This window comes from Gallinula chloropus (assembly GCF_964237585.1).
Source record: "Gallinula chloropus genome assembly, chromosome: 2".
NCBI lineage: Eukaryota > Metazoa > Chordata > Aves > Gruiformes > Rallidae > Gallinula > Gallinula chloropus.
The window spans coordinates 41,764,198-41,779,243 of NC_140086.1; the positions used below are offsets into that span (position 1 = coordinate 41,764,198).

The 15,046-nt window shown below is 43.5% G+C and overlaps 1 protein-coding gene across 1 annotated transcript; it reads left to right on the forward strand.

Annotated features, from left to right (window-relative positions):
• Positions 1 to 3,694: 3,694 nt before the first annotated feature.
• Positions 3,695 to 14,791, forward strand: LOC311188769 (epidermal retinol dehydrogenase 2-like; the record flags this gene model as incomplete). Its single annotated transcript, XM_084260273.1, has 6 exons — positions 3,695 to 4,024; positions 9,119 to 9,250; positions 10,659 to 10,758; positions 12,694 to 12,838; positions 13,826 to 13,948; positions 14,698 to 14,791. 6 exons carry the CDS (start codon positions 3,695 to 3,697, stop codon positions 14,789 to 14,791), a joined length of 924 nt encoding a protein of 307 aa, XP_084116399.1.
• Between the last annotated feature and the right edge of the window lie 255 nt (positions 14,792 to 15,046).

Here is a 15,046-nt window from a genome sequence, read left to right on the forward strand (position 1 = left end):
ATAAAGTAATGTCTCTTCTTGGCAGAAGAGTTTTAAGTTTTACACACTGATAATGCATTTGTGCCTTATTACTACATTGATACACACTTAAGAGCCATTTATAAAAAGCTCTGGAATGTAATAATGGCTAGTAATTAACAATGGATATTTAAAATACATATTGCAGCTCAAAAGTCAAAATGCACTTCAGTATTGTCGGCCTCAGCACCTTGCAAGTAAGCTTCTTCACATTCTCAGCAGCAAGATGATGTTGGTGAATGTGTAACCCACCAAAAACATTCTGGAGGTTCAGCTGGCTTGAGAGCAGGAGGGAATTCTCTAACTTTATTACCAATCAAGAGGCCAATAAAATGAGTTATACCTGTGTTTAGTCTGCATGGCTTACAGCAGTTTTGACGACTCAGTGTATGACAACAAACATGTACTCACTGAAGTATTATGTCATCTTTATCTCCTTGGAAACTGCAAGCATGCCAGACTTGCTTGATAGGCTCAGTAGGCTTAATTCCATATGCCTGCTGTACCTTCTTGCAACAGGAAGTATAAACAAAGCATACAGAAGTGCACAGAGATGCCATGGTACCATCTTCAGTTATTCTCAGTTGTGTGATTATTTCTTTTCTTGACCTTGTTAGTGGCATACCTTTAACTTTTAAATTGATCTACCTGTGCATTTGCCCCTTTTCATGCTTTGTTGTCATTAAAACTAACACCAGCCATCCAAAGGGTTTGTTACTAGAACGTCAATAATAAAAATGTATCTCATAGAACTGTGTGTGTGGCTCCTCTGGCTGTAGCATTCTTTCCCTTTTGTCAGGGCAAAGACAGCAGACTATTTCATTCCTGTATTGTTACTACCATTTACTAAATGGAGCTTTTTGTACAAGCCAATTGCAGTTTGGGGCTAGAGACCAGTTGCTGTGCATACCACAGCCAGAAAAGTAAGTTTCTGTCTGACAACAAAATTCATTATTTTGAAACACCGGGACAAAATCGGGACAAAAAAGCCACACATGCACATGAATTCCAAATGCTAAACAAGTCTCTAAAGGACCCACCAAATCTCACTGGTGGGGAGCAGAATGCAACCGATCCCAAATGCACCGTGTGACCCCAAGTCCCATGTCACCACATCCATTCTCTATTTAAAGCTAGCAATGAGCTGTAACCCTCCTCTACCACAACAAAGCCTCTAATTTAGATACTGAAATTATTAATCAGCATTGTCATCTTGTTGACTTATGGAATGATAGCTATCTTCTCAGGTCAGTTCAGTGTAAAAGGAGAGTAGTTATGTGTTTATGTCCTTGCATAAGCATGTGCTTTGGTAAGAGGCTCCTCTTATTATCTTAACAGCTTGCAAAGTTCTGGTTGTAACGCCACTCCTTGCCAACGTGGCTTACCTTGAAATGCTGTCCTCGTAAACAAGCATCTTCTCTGATTTGTTTCATAACCAGGAATTCATCGCTGAATCATTTCACCTTTCCCTTCCCATAATCTGCTGGTTTTGCCATGTAATTACTGATTACAGTGTAAGACACTTGGAGTTACCGTACCCACCTACTTGGCATTGGCTGGCACCTTGTTTGGAACCACAGGTCATTGAAACTTTGAGATCTGTCGTCAGCCTCAATGGGTGTATTTCAGCTTCACCTTTTGCTGGCACCTAAATAAAATATGTGACAGTTGCACATGGAAGTTCTTCACTTCCATACAACCACCAGCACTGACAGCTTAAAGTTCTCCACCATATTACTTGGAGTAAATTGCATTTAATTATATGAAATACCATTATATTTCAGCTGAAATGAAAAAAATCCCCATGATACCCAATAAATTGTAATCTGAATTGTTTATACAACACAGGTATGTGGACCAGAGCACACCATGACTTGATTCAAATTCTTTCCATCTATGACTTGTTGATACACAAGGCAAGACCTTTCCTACCACTTCTTTACAATACGAAGCACAGCAAATAAGTAGTGCTCTCTTCATTTGCATTTTTGCACAAACAGTACATGGAAGATGATGTGGTGACTGAGACAAGCTGAGACAGTAACAGGAGAGGCATGGTCTTATATGGGCCAAAGCAGGACCATGGCTTTCTATTTAACTTTGGGGGAAGAATACTGATCCTGCAGTGGTGTGGGGCTGCGATTTTAAAGATGGACAATGTGTGCACAGAAAACTGAGGAACCACAACTAGCATTTTGGAGATGTGAAATGACAATACTCAGGTGGGTTCACTTGGATGAGGAAACTTTTGTGATCAGCATCTCCCTCTTTATGCCTGTTCCAGCAAGCGGGCAAGCTGGAGAATGACACAGAGTAAGAAGTGTTTAACCTTCTAACCAGAATGAAGCAGCAGCAGAGTAAAGAACAAGCAGTTGCTGTTCAAGTCCTTGGCCAGGCCACTCTTCAAGCCCCAAGCAAGGTGCCAAACCAGGCTGCCACTCTCCTGGCTGGGGCAGGTCGGGGCGGGAGGGAAGGTGTCGCAGCAGCAGGGTGTCCTGACGGGGGGGCAGGGCTTTACACCCAACAAAGGGCTTTGGGAAGCCCCCCAGGGCTGACACCACTTCCCTACGCCCGGCCGGCCTCCCCGCCCGTTCTCACGCACACGCCCGGCGGCGAAGCGCCGCCTGTCCCGGCCCCAACCCCGCAGCTCCCCAGGCCGCCTCCGCCCCCGCACGGAGCAAAACCTGTGGGCCGGGTCGGGGCACCCCGAGGTCGCGAAGGGCAAGCAAGGGGAGGGCAGCGAGCGCCGGCGGTGAGTGCGGGGGGTCCCGCCGCCTGCGGGGACCGGGAGCTGAACGGGGGGCGGCCCGCCGAGGGAGGGGGCGCTCGGCTCTGCTGGGCCAGGGCCAGGAAGAGGTGGGGAGGGGGTCGCAGCCACGGCAGCCGGGAGTCACTCACACCCCCACCACCGAGAGGGCAGCCAGACTGCCGGCGGCGGGGCGGGGCGGCGGCGGGCAGCGGGCTGGGGCCGCAGGTGGGGGGTCCTTCTCCCCAGCCTGGCCGTTCCCGGACGAAATACTGTAAAGGGAGCGGTATGGTCTAAATGCGGGGTAAAATTCGGGGTTCCTAACTCCGGGGCCGCGCCCTTCGGCGTGGCTGGGAATCGGTACGCTGGGTGCCTCCAGTGACAGGGCACTGGAGAATACACGCGGTGTGGATGGGTTCTCACCGCCGGCTTTCTGAAACACGGGATCCCGTTTGCTGCCAAGGGGGACCCCTTCCTTCCTAAGGCTGCTTACCAGGCCAGCGCGCTCAGTCATTTTATTGTCCTGCTAATGGTTTCCATGCTCTTTTCTTCAGCTAATGCCACCTTACTATGAAAACTAAAGCCATTGCCACGACATACCTGTGTTACGTGTATGCATGTGTGTTAATAAACCTTTTAAAGCACAGAGATGGAAGCTGAGGGCCCTGGAACAGAACAGTGGGTCCGTAGGATCCGGCAGAAGACACTTGCTTTGATCCTACCAGGAAGAAGACGGGAGCTTTCACAAAGCGAGTCTTTAGCGATGTATTGTGTACCCTCTGCACAAAAGAACAATGTGAAAGAAAGTAGCTGTTTGAAAGTCAATCGTTGTTCTGTTTAGTTTCAGTCAGTATCTGGGTGCTTTGAAGGGCCAGTAACATACCGTGTTTCTGTGTTTGTGTAGCAGAAGAGCAGTGTTTGTGCCCGAAAATGTTCAACTTCAGAAGCATCCTGAAGACACTACAGTTCCTGAAGTTATTAATTTTTTATCTTTTTGAGAATTTAATCTCACTCATATTTCCCCCATGCAAAAAAACTTTTGCTGGGGAAATAGTGCTTATTACTGGCTCTGCAAATGGGATTGGAAGGCAGATTGCCTTAAAGTTTGCCCCTTTGGGAGCAACCTTGGTTCTTTGGGACATTGATGATGAAGGTAACAAAGAAACAAGCAGATTAGCCCAAAACAATGGAGCTAACCGAGTGTTTGCCTACCACTGTGACTGCAGCAATAGGGAGGAGGTCTATGAGCAGGCAGACAAGGTAAGGTATGGTTTATTGCTTCTGAGTTTTTGTTTCCTTTTAATGATATATGCTATTGAATTTTATTTATTTTTAAGAAACTATGCTGTTCACTAAAGGGGAATAATCCTGTAGGGCATCCACTTTTTCTCTTTGACAAGTAGCTTCTAGATGGAACTTACGTTTAAAATAACTGAGCTTAATCTGTTCTTAACCATTTCCAGTGTTTATTATGAGATGGTAACTTCTTTTATGTTAAGAGCATGGTAAAACATGCAGCAGAGGTTAGTTCCATATGTAAGCTTGTTTAGGCTTTAGAATTTCTTTAAGGTACCAATAAAGGTACCCAGTAGAAATTGTAAGGGGGGGGGGTGTCCTTTTCTTTTTCCACTTGTTTAGAAAACTGTGGTTCTTTAAGGGTGATGTGGGGTGCCATAGTTTCAGAAATACCATCAGGACATGGCTGGTCTCCAGTCAAATTGATGATTCAGCTTCAGTTTGGTTCCATATGGTAAATAAGGTAGAGAAGATCTCCATTTTAAATGAGACTCTACTGTGCTGACCTACCTAAGGTTTGTAAACTATTGTCCAGAAATTGGACATTAAATTATTATTTCACACTTAAAGTATGAAATTATTAGCCAGTATAACCTCCCTTATAATCCAGTTAGCCACTCTGCAGTTTTATCCAAGGATAAATCCTTCTTCTGCTAAATTCTCAGTCGATACACTTAGATACATGACTCTTGGGTCACGTCTTTGGCATTCTGTGTCCAAAGGCATACATCAAAGAAACCAGCTAAAATGTTTTGTGACACATGAATGTTGACAGGTTGTTGTGGAATAGCCTTGAAATGTAATGTTAATTTTCTGTGAGTTGTTGTTGTTGGGGGGGTGTCTTTGTTTTGTGGCTGTTGCTTTTCATTTTAACCAAAACAGATTAATTATTTCTGAACATGTCTGTGAGAGTTCAAAATAAATGCTTTTCCTCAAGAAATGGTCCTGATGAAAAGTATTTCTCAAAGGTAAGTTAGATTTAGGATCTGTAAGTGTCTGAAACTGCATTTCTCATGCTTGCAGTGAATAAGGTATTATTTTGCCCACACTTGTTAGCATCCCTTGGGGACCAGCCAACTAGCAGCGCACAGAAAGAAAAATTCCATTTGGGGCCATTGGTGATAGATGTTAAGAACCATAAATGGCATCATAGTACTAATTGGACGGTGATGGCAAGGGCATATTACACCTTTATAGTATGTCTGCAGAGCTGAGCAAGTTGCTGAGTGTTATGACCTGTGCTGACCCAATACGCAGTGTTCAATGAGGAAGATCTTTGCCTATTACTTGGGCAGTACAGATAATGTGATCCTCGCTGTGTAAGACATTGATTATGGCTCCTGTAACTGTGGAGTAAGAATCCCAGTAATTTCAACAATCTCAACATCTGTTATCACTTCCCAGCAAGATGAAAAATCACTGAGCAACTTGTGGCCAGTACTTCAAATGTAACACTTGATCTCTATTTGCAGGGATATGAAAAATAAAATGGCAGTTCTTCTAGAACCCTCTTCCTGCAAGAAAAAAAAAAAAAACCCAAACCATCACTTTAGAATTTACCAAGGTCAAATGTCTTTAAAAAATAACATTTTAAAATGGCATTGAATTCCTATTCCCATAGATGCTGTCTGCTCCTTTCAGAGACATGCACCAAAACGATTAGTTGAAGCTTTTGCAAGTAATCTCCCTGTTACTTCCTTGTTGATGCTGAACATTTTGAAATTATTTGTTTGTTCTTCATTTAGCAGAGCCTCAAATGTTTGGTTTGTGCACTCAAGTAATTCTCAGTCTCCAAACACATTACCCAGATCAGTCACAGGGCTCCAGCCAGCCGAATTTGCTGTGCCCATGTCAGCAAAGAGTGTTCCAAACTGCACAGACTGACCTGCAAGCAGAAGCTCAAAGAGCTGTTTCAAGTTCAGGAGTTGACATTGAGGTGTTAGTTATTGTTAACCAATATCTTTGTAGGTGTTTGGATGAATTAAACTCTGGAGCCTGAAATATTTTCTAGAGCAGGAATTTCTCAGCCAGGGTTGTCTTCTACTCTTGGAAATACTTGCAACTTTTTGATTGGTAATAGGAAAAAGTCTTGAACTTGGACACAGAATATAAAGAAATAGCAGAAAAGTTAAATTAATTGCTTATATTTGGTTTATTTGCTGTGGGAAAACTTAGGTATTTTCCCAGAATGGAAGCTTTCTTTCTAGGAAGCAAATCAGATCATCTAAGTCCCTAAAGAAGAGGATTTAGAATAAACTGATGAAGTGAGTAGCCGCCAATTTTCAGGATCAGGCAGTATCCATCTGGGACTTCTGAAGGAGATCCGATATGGATCTCATAAGCTAGAAATGCTGGAGGGGGGGAGATGATGTGCTACAACAGGTGTCCAAGGAATGCAGAGCAGCAAATATGCCAGATTTAAAGAGCACTTGAAAGGACATCAAGAAGCTACAAACCTGTGATACAGAAAATTGGTGGAAATGATAATAAAGAAAAGACACCTGGAGATATGTATATTGGGGAATAATCAGCTTCAGGTTTTTGTAACTGGAAGTCAGGCTTCCCACACTTTTTTTTTTGGGGGGGGGGGGGTAGTGAATAAACAGCTCGGATGAAGCCAGGTTAAAAAGAAATGCAGCTGTGTTTTCATGTACAGAAAAAGAGGATCGACACAGTGGTGAGAAGGTACAAGTGGGGAGAAAGTACAGCTACATCCCACAAAGGGAGAGTTGGGTAATCCTGCCGTACTCAGCAGTGTCTAGATGCACGTTCATTTGTGTGGGTGGAAAGCTGTGTGGAAGTATGTGAGCTCTGCTCACAGGAGAGTGAACATTAAGGTTCCCTGAGAGAGCCAGAGGAAGGTCAGATGTTGGGCTATCGGATCCAAGCACCTATTTCCAAATTACCAGGCAGAAGCTAGTCTGTGTTTTGTGATTTTGTAATTGGTCTGTAGTTTTTGAGACAGCAAATAACTGTTTGCCTCTAGCACGGAAATCTCTGCAGCAAGCCTGGTAAGATCCGTGCTATAAGTAAATCTTGACCATCTGCTTTGACATAAATGCAAATCACAGAATACATATTTTCATAACAAACTCAAGTTGAGTTAATGGTGATTTTGGCCTTCTCTCCAAGTGATATTGTCTGTTTCATGGTACATGCTCCTGTACTCAAAAGATTGGTATCCCCAGGGATCTGTGCTGAATTCTGCCCTATTCAGTATAAGCGAACCGGAAAAGGGGTTGAGCAGACTTTGCTGAGGAATACAGAGCCTCACAATACCAGAAATGGGGGACAAGAAATGTTCAGGTTGCAATTACAGCATCCTCACTGCACACAGAAAAGCTTTGTAACTCACCTTAGGTTCCTGTGGAAACCCAGAGTACTCTGAAGTTGAGGAATTGATTAGATAAGTTCTTGGGGGTGAAAAGTCAGTCTGACCTCAGTCCTGGGGAAGATCATGGAGAGGGTCATCTTGGGAGCTATCATGCAGAACATGCATGATGGCCAGGGGATCAGGCCTAGTCAACATGGGTTTACAAAAGGTAGATCCTGTCAAACTAACCTGATCACCTTCCATGACAAGGTGACCCACTTATGGACAAGGGGAAGGCTGTGGATGTGGTCTACCTGGACTTCAGTAAAGCCTTTGACACAGTTTCTCACAGCATTCTGACTGAGAAACTGGCTGTCACTGGACTTGACAGGTGGACCTTCAGCTGGGTTAAAAACTGGCTGGATGGACGGGCCCAAAGGGTGGTGGTGAATGGAGCTAAATCCAGCTGGAGGCCGGTCACAAGTGGCGTCCCCCAGGGCTCAGCCCTGGGTCCAGTCTTGTTCAACATCATTATCAGTGACCTCAATGAAGGGATTGAATGCTTCCTCAGTAAGTTTGCAGATGACACTAAGCTGGGATGAAGTGTTGATCTGCCTGAGGGTAGGGAGGCTCTTCAGAGGGATCTGAACAGACTGGACCGATGGGCTGAGACCAATGGGATGTGTAGAGTGCTGCACATGGGACATAACAACCCCATGCAGCGCTACAGGCTTGGGGAGCTGGAGTTCTCCTGGCTGGAGAGCTGTCAGGAAGAGAAGGACCTGGGGGTGTTGGTTGACTGCAGGCTGAATATGAGTCAGCAGTGTGCCCAGGCGGCCAAGAAGGCCAATGGCATCTTGGCTTGTATCAAAGCAGTGTGGCCAGTAGGTCTAGGGAGGTAATTGTGCCCTTGTACTCGGCATTGGTGAGGCCACACCTCGAGTACTGTGTCCAGTTCTGGACTCCTCAGCATAAGAAGGACATTGAGGTCCTCGAGTGAGTGCAGAGAAGGGCAACCAGGCTGGTGAAGGGGCTGGAGGGAAAATCATATGAGGAACGGCTGAGGGAGCTGGGGATGTTTAGCTTGGAGAAGAGGAGGCTGAGGGGAGACCTTATCATCACCTGCAACTACCTGAAGGGAGGTTGTAGAGAGGTGGACAATGGTCTCTTCAGCCAGGTGACAGAAGATAGAACAAGGGGAAATGGCATGAAGCTGTGGCAGGGCAGGTTTAGATTGGATATTAGAAAAAAATTCCGTACTGAAAGAGTTGTCAGGGCCTGGAACAGGCTGCCCAGGCAGGTGGTTGAGTCACCTTCCCTGGATGTGTTCAAAAAAAGGGTTGATGAGGTACTTAGGGATATAGTTTAGCATAGGATGGGAATGGTTGGACTTGATGATCTTCAAAGGTCTTTTCCAACCATGTGATTCTGTGAAACAAAAAAGGCATTGGGATATATCAGATACAAAGACATGGATACCTCATGTGTCTCAGGAAGATCCTAAGCTGCAGAGTGTGAAATGCTGAGTGCTGCGCTGGAGGAGACCTCAGTGTCCTGGTCCTTATTTTACTGCTTTTAGCCAAGAGACGGGGCTGTGGGGGCTGATACAATACAACAGTTCTTATATACTGACATTTCCAGTAGACAATCATGCTAAACATTGCTAAACATTTTCATACATGAAGCACAAGAGGCAAGGATGCCTTCTAAAACTTTCTGGTTTGTTTGTTTTTTTTCTAATACAGGTGAGAAAAGAAGTTGGGGATGTTACTATTCTAATCAACAATGCTGGCATACTGCTTGGGAAAAAGTTCTGTGACATTCCAGATGCAGATTTTGAAAAGACCTTAGGAGTCAACTTCTTCTCTCAAGTCTGGGTAATGTTGTTTATTTTTCTCTCCTGGAAGGTACAGGCAGGTGGGTTTAGTGTGAAAATCACCATGGTGGCACCTGCCTGGGGAACTCAGATTGGAATAGGGGTGGAAGGGGCCTTGAATTTCTTTAGTCACCCTAGAACTGAAGGCAGGTGGAACCTGGTGTCCCCATTACATCTCAGTAACGTTAACACAGGCCTGCCCAGGCACTCTGTTAAACCCAAAGTTTGTGCAGCCACCCAATGAAATGTGCTCTGTCGGTACCAGCTGTGGCTGAAGGTAGTGCCGACGTGAGGGCACGTGACTTTCCTACTCCCCATGTTTGGTGGCATCAGTGTGTGTTGTCTGACAGGCTTGTAGCATTCGGGGAGGCACAACCATGTTGGGTGTGTTGGTGTCAGTCCTCAGGTCATGGTGTCAGTCTTCAGGTCATGCTTTTAGTCCTAGTCACCCTCTGCTTACTGTATATAGAAAACTAATCTAGATAGTATTATCTTTGCTTTTTTGCCCTACCTCTGACACAGTGTGTTGCATATGGGATCTCAGTTGACCTTCAGGAGGTTTTTTTGTTGTGAGGGATCATTACTCTTGCCTGCTTTTGCATTTGTTGTTTATATGCCCGAGTGAGCAGCCTGCATCAGGGAAAAATGTAGCACTATTGCAAATCCTTCTCTAAATGGCATTTCTCACCAGGAAATCATTGCAGACAGAAGTGTTCTAATCATTTCCCAGGCCACAGAGCATCATTCTTCCAAATACTTGAAGCAGAGGGAGATGTTTTTCCTAGCAGGTCTGAATGGACAGAGGGCAGGTGGACAGTCACCATGGGCCCTCAACCAAAAAAACCCATGTACCCTGCACACACATTTGGAGTCAAATAGTGACTGCAGCACACCTCAGCTATCAAAAAATGTTGTTACTGCTCTTGTGTCTTCTCTTCCCCCCTCATGAAACGCTAGCATCACCCTTATATATATGTGTGTGTGTGTATATATATACACACAGTTAGTATCGACCACAGTGGTGGTGTGGGGGCCCGGAGCTGTCAGGCTGGTAACAAACAGGGCCCACAGAGCTGAACTCCCCTTGATGTGTTGACTTCTAGCTCCCTCTTGTGTACCAAATCTTTGGCATAGTCAGCGGGCTCAAACCGTGAGGAGCCAGGAGGTGGAGAAACTGCAAACTTTGCTGCTTTTAATAGTAAGATTTCAGTGCTAACAGGTCTTAAGAGAGAGGGCAGTCATTCAAAGAGACACAGCCTCTCGGCTGTAAATTCTTACAGAGGTGGAAAGTCAGCTGCGTGTCTTGTGTATTGAAGCCCCAAAAAGCAAATTGGGTTCTAAAGCCTGGTCTGGAACGCAACATTTTTGGCGTGTGTAGGTATAATGTGGATTGTTTACATGTCTCTCAGACTTGCAAGGCCTTTCTTCCAGCCATGATGGCCTGTAACCGTGGACACCTGGTTAGCACAGCCAGTGCAGCCGGACTGTTGGGAGTGCACAGAATGTCAGGTTAGTATCGCCAAGGGCTAATTTTGAATCAATTCAAAATAATAATATATAAGTACCAATACCTTTTCTTGGAGTTCTCATGAATGCTTGGCTTAAGCAGTTCATACTGGCATGTTAAACGCTCAGGAAAGGTGGTGGTGTGTTGAAGAGGATGGCGGTGGTGGCGTGTTGCCTGAGTGGTACAGGGAGCTCTGCAGGTTTTACTGTCGGACCGCAGCCCATCTTACCTCCACAGAAGGACAATATGTCTTATACACATGCAGTAGGAGAGAGCCCAGGTTGTCTAACACTTTCTCATGCCAGGTTTGCTGCAGATGAATGTTCAGAGCCCTGAGACATACAAGGGTTATACCTGGAACTATACATTAAGTTGGAAAAGGGTTTTCAGACCCAGAAGACATTTTTGCATGTACTTTTCGTTAAAATTATTTTGAATTAACTGTGTTTTAAGGTATTTCAAAGCTCCATATTCTCAGCTGTTTCCCTCAGGACAGCTTTTTGCTACAGTCCTGACTATTTCATCAGCCTGCGTCTGCTGCCCAGTCTCATTTCAAGCCTCTCTGACATTTTGATTATATCTCTTAGGTCAACCTATGAAAATGTGAACATAAGTGTAATAAGTATCTCGTTTCTTCTACTGATCGATGGTGTTACTGTAATATTTACTTGCCACCTGTTGTTATTGGATCAGATTCAGTAGTCATAATAGGTCATGCTCAATTTTCATCATTTATGAGAGTGGATCTGCCCATCCAGGCATGTTAACTCTTTACACCTTAGCTATGCAATTTTAGGTTGTATGGTTCCATCCTTTACTATATGTGGATCCCTGAAGAATAACAAACAGATGCCCATTTTTGAAGTTACTCTTTTAGCAAAATTTGCTATCATTGCATCTAACAACTGTTTTCACATAGTTGAAAAAGCCTTAGGAAACCCCATGTAAATTCCTATATGAAAGTACAGTTTTTACAGTTGCAAAATTGTAGAGTAATTTGGGTTGGAAGGAATCTCTGGAGATTATTTGGTCCATACCCACAAAAAAAAAAAAAAAAAAGCAGGGCAAACATAGATCAGGTTGCACGGGCCTTGTGAGGGTGAATTTTTATTATCTCCGAGGATGGAGTTCTATACAGAATCACAGAATCACAAGGTTGGAAGAGACCTTTGAAGATCACCAGGTCCAACCATTCCCATCCTATGCTAAACCATATCCCTAAGTACCTCATCAACCCTTTTTTTGAACACATCCAGGGAAGGTGACTCAACCACCTCCCTGGGCAGCCTGTTCCAGGCCCTGACAACTCTTTCAGTACGGAATTTTCTTCTAATATCCAATCTAAACCTGCCTTGCCACAGCTTCATGCCATTTCCCCTTGTTCTATCTTCTGTCACCTTGTTTCATCAAACAATAAAAATCCAAGAACATTCAGCCTTCCCAGGCAAACAAAATGGTATTGTAGTTGCAAGGCAAATCAGAAGTAGTAATATAGGTTGAAACATTATTTATAAGTGGAGTGTTTATATTTTAGCACAAGAACTAGCTCTCCATGAAATGGAGCCTGTGATATTAAAGGGTGAAGACATTGTGAACTGAAGGAAGGCCTGGCTTGTATATGAGTATCTAGAAATGTAGGTAAAATACTGAACAGGCTCATTGTCCTGTGTCTTCCATAGTGTACTGAAAAACACGCTGTGGGAAGGATTAATCTTACCCTTACGCAACTGGGCATCAATCATGGGAAGAGCCATTAACCTTCTAAGTTAGCATCATCAACATGCACAGCATCCTTAGAATACTAATTACAAGACTGTTAATTATATAACTAGGTCATCAGGAATTAAATGGTACTACAAAACATTAAACTCTGCGGACAACACTTACTGTGGTGCTTTTGCTGTATTGCAGATATTTCTTCTTTGTTCACTTTTCAGACTACTCTGGAAGTAAGTTTGCAGTCATTGGAATGATGGAAGCCATAAATTCGGAACTGTATCATGCAGGAAAACATGGCATTAAAACCACAATCATTTGCCCTTATTTTATCAATACTGCATTAGCTAAAGGTTTCCAAACCCAGTAAGTAAAACTTAAATTGTGTACTATTTCACTTGTAAAAAATAACTATTTCACTTGTAAAAAATAACTTCTGCTCATGAGATAATGCCATATTCAGTCTCTAGTTATTACAAGGTCGATTTGCTTTTAAATTCAGTATGTTTGTCCCACTGGCACATACAACTCTGTCTCTGGACATCAGAAATCCAAGCTTGGCATGCAATTAATAACTGACATGCAACAGGGACTGCATAATTACACTGCAGTCGAGGAATGGTTAGGGATGCATAGCAGTATTTAAGGCAACCTTCTCTGTTGGTAGAATGGGCACCCATGAGGTTTTCTGCCCCACATCCTTTTGGCACAGTGATTACAGTTACAGCTGTCAGGATACCCCTGAGCTATCACTATTAACTGTATTGGCAGGTACTACACTTACATGAGTAAGAATAGCTGTGGTGGTAGTATCTGGTGGGTTACTGTTGTAGTGACAATGGAGGCTGCAGGTACCAAATTAGCCACAGCACTAGTGCAATACCAGTGGCCTTGGTTTTTTCAGTGCCCTGCTTCTGCTTCCACCATCCATCATCGTGCAATAGAGCACAGCCTTTCTCCTGGATGAAAACAGGCCTGTCCCTCGTCTGATTAACTGTCACCGCAACATCTACAGTAGAAAAGGAAGAGGCGTGTGGAGGGTGTAGAACAGGGTACACTATGGATTAGCTGGGATGTTTTCAATGCCACAGTCACTGAGCATTAACTTTGCTAGGGTCTTAGCAGGGATTGCACAAAAAGTTGCTCATTAGTCACTAAAATGCACAATATCACCATTTTTTCAATTCATTTTGATGATGGGAGGAACAAGGAAGATTGGAGACTCCTTTTCAAGGCTGCTTGAGGGGTTGGGGAAAAATTCTTTAATGATTTAATTAAATTATTTCCACATTAGAATACATCTCAAAGTTAATTTTTTGTAATGTCATAATATTTTGTTTCTTATTTCACCAGCAACCACCTTTTGCTTCCAGTTTATGATGCAGAATACGTAGCCAGAAAGATCATGGATGCAATTCAAAAGGAAAAGTTTTATCTAATCATGCCTCTCACTTTATACTTGACAGCTTTCAAAATGTAAGAATGTGTCTGGTCTTCTAGAACTGCCTTCTTTCCCTTGCCACACACCTGCAAAATCAGCGGGGAAGTTTAGTAAAAACAGCCCTTTAGTATTTCTGCAGTGATACCTACCTGATTATGAAGAAACAGTGGTTTTAATTCTGAATAGTCTAGGTGAATAGCATTCCTCTGGTCAGTTCTGTCTCTAATATGGTAATGGTTTTAAACTCAAAAAGGGGGAGATTTAGGTTGGGTATTAGGAAAAAGTTCTTCAATATGAGGGTGGTGGATCACTGGAACAGGTTGCCCAGTCCCTGGGGATATTCAAGGTCAGGCTTGGTGCAGCTCAGAGCGACCTGACCTAGTGAAGATGTCCCAGCTTACTGCAGGGGGGTTGGACTAGATGACCTCTAAAGGTCCCTTCCAAGCTAACACATTCTATGATTCTATGATTCTAATATATGTCTTAAGCTATAGTTGGGTATAGAAATTTCAAAAGTTTTCCTGGGATGGTACACTGGGAGCAATGGATGGGCTAGAACTGTCTGCTTCCAGCATCTGCCCCTGTTGCCAGCTGGGCTCTCACACCATGGATTGGTCTGTCCTTCATTTACCCCACTTACAATGTGGAAGCACCAAGTGCATTATTGTCAGACATCAGAAATACTGATAATGAACTCATCATTTCCTTATTGATAAAAGTACATTTTTCTAAAAAACAAAAACCCTACAAACATAGAAGGCTAACTTGGTGTTTGTCTCATCAGTTTCATTCCTAGGAAAATAGTACTGCTTTTAGAATCTTGCCTTCGGATCGCCACCAGCTTGGATAAAGCCTTTGGTCGGAAGAAAAAGGATTGAAGCCAAAGTGTTTTGAAGACTTTGAGTGCCACCTAAGTGAGAATTTCAGTAAAAAAATAATTCTGAATCATGCTTTTTTTCTTTGATGGAGAATCTGCTTCTTTTATGATATTTGACATCAGTCAGCATGGAATTTAATTCTTCATAACTGTCTTTTAATCACTGTTTTTTTTTAGCCACGTTCTGCTCTCTCATTTCGTGGTGGCATGCTGCATTTATCTGAGGTTTCAATAAAAGTTCTTAACACCAGGCAAG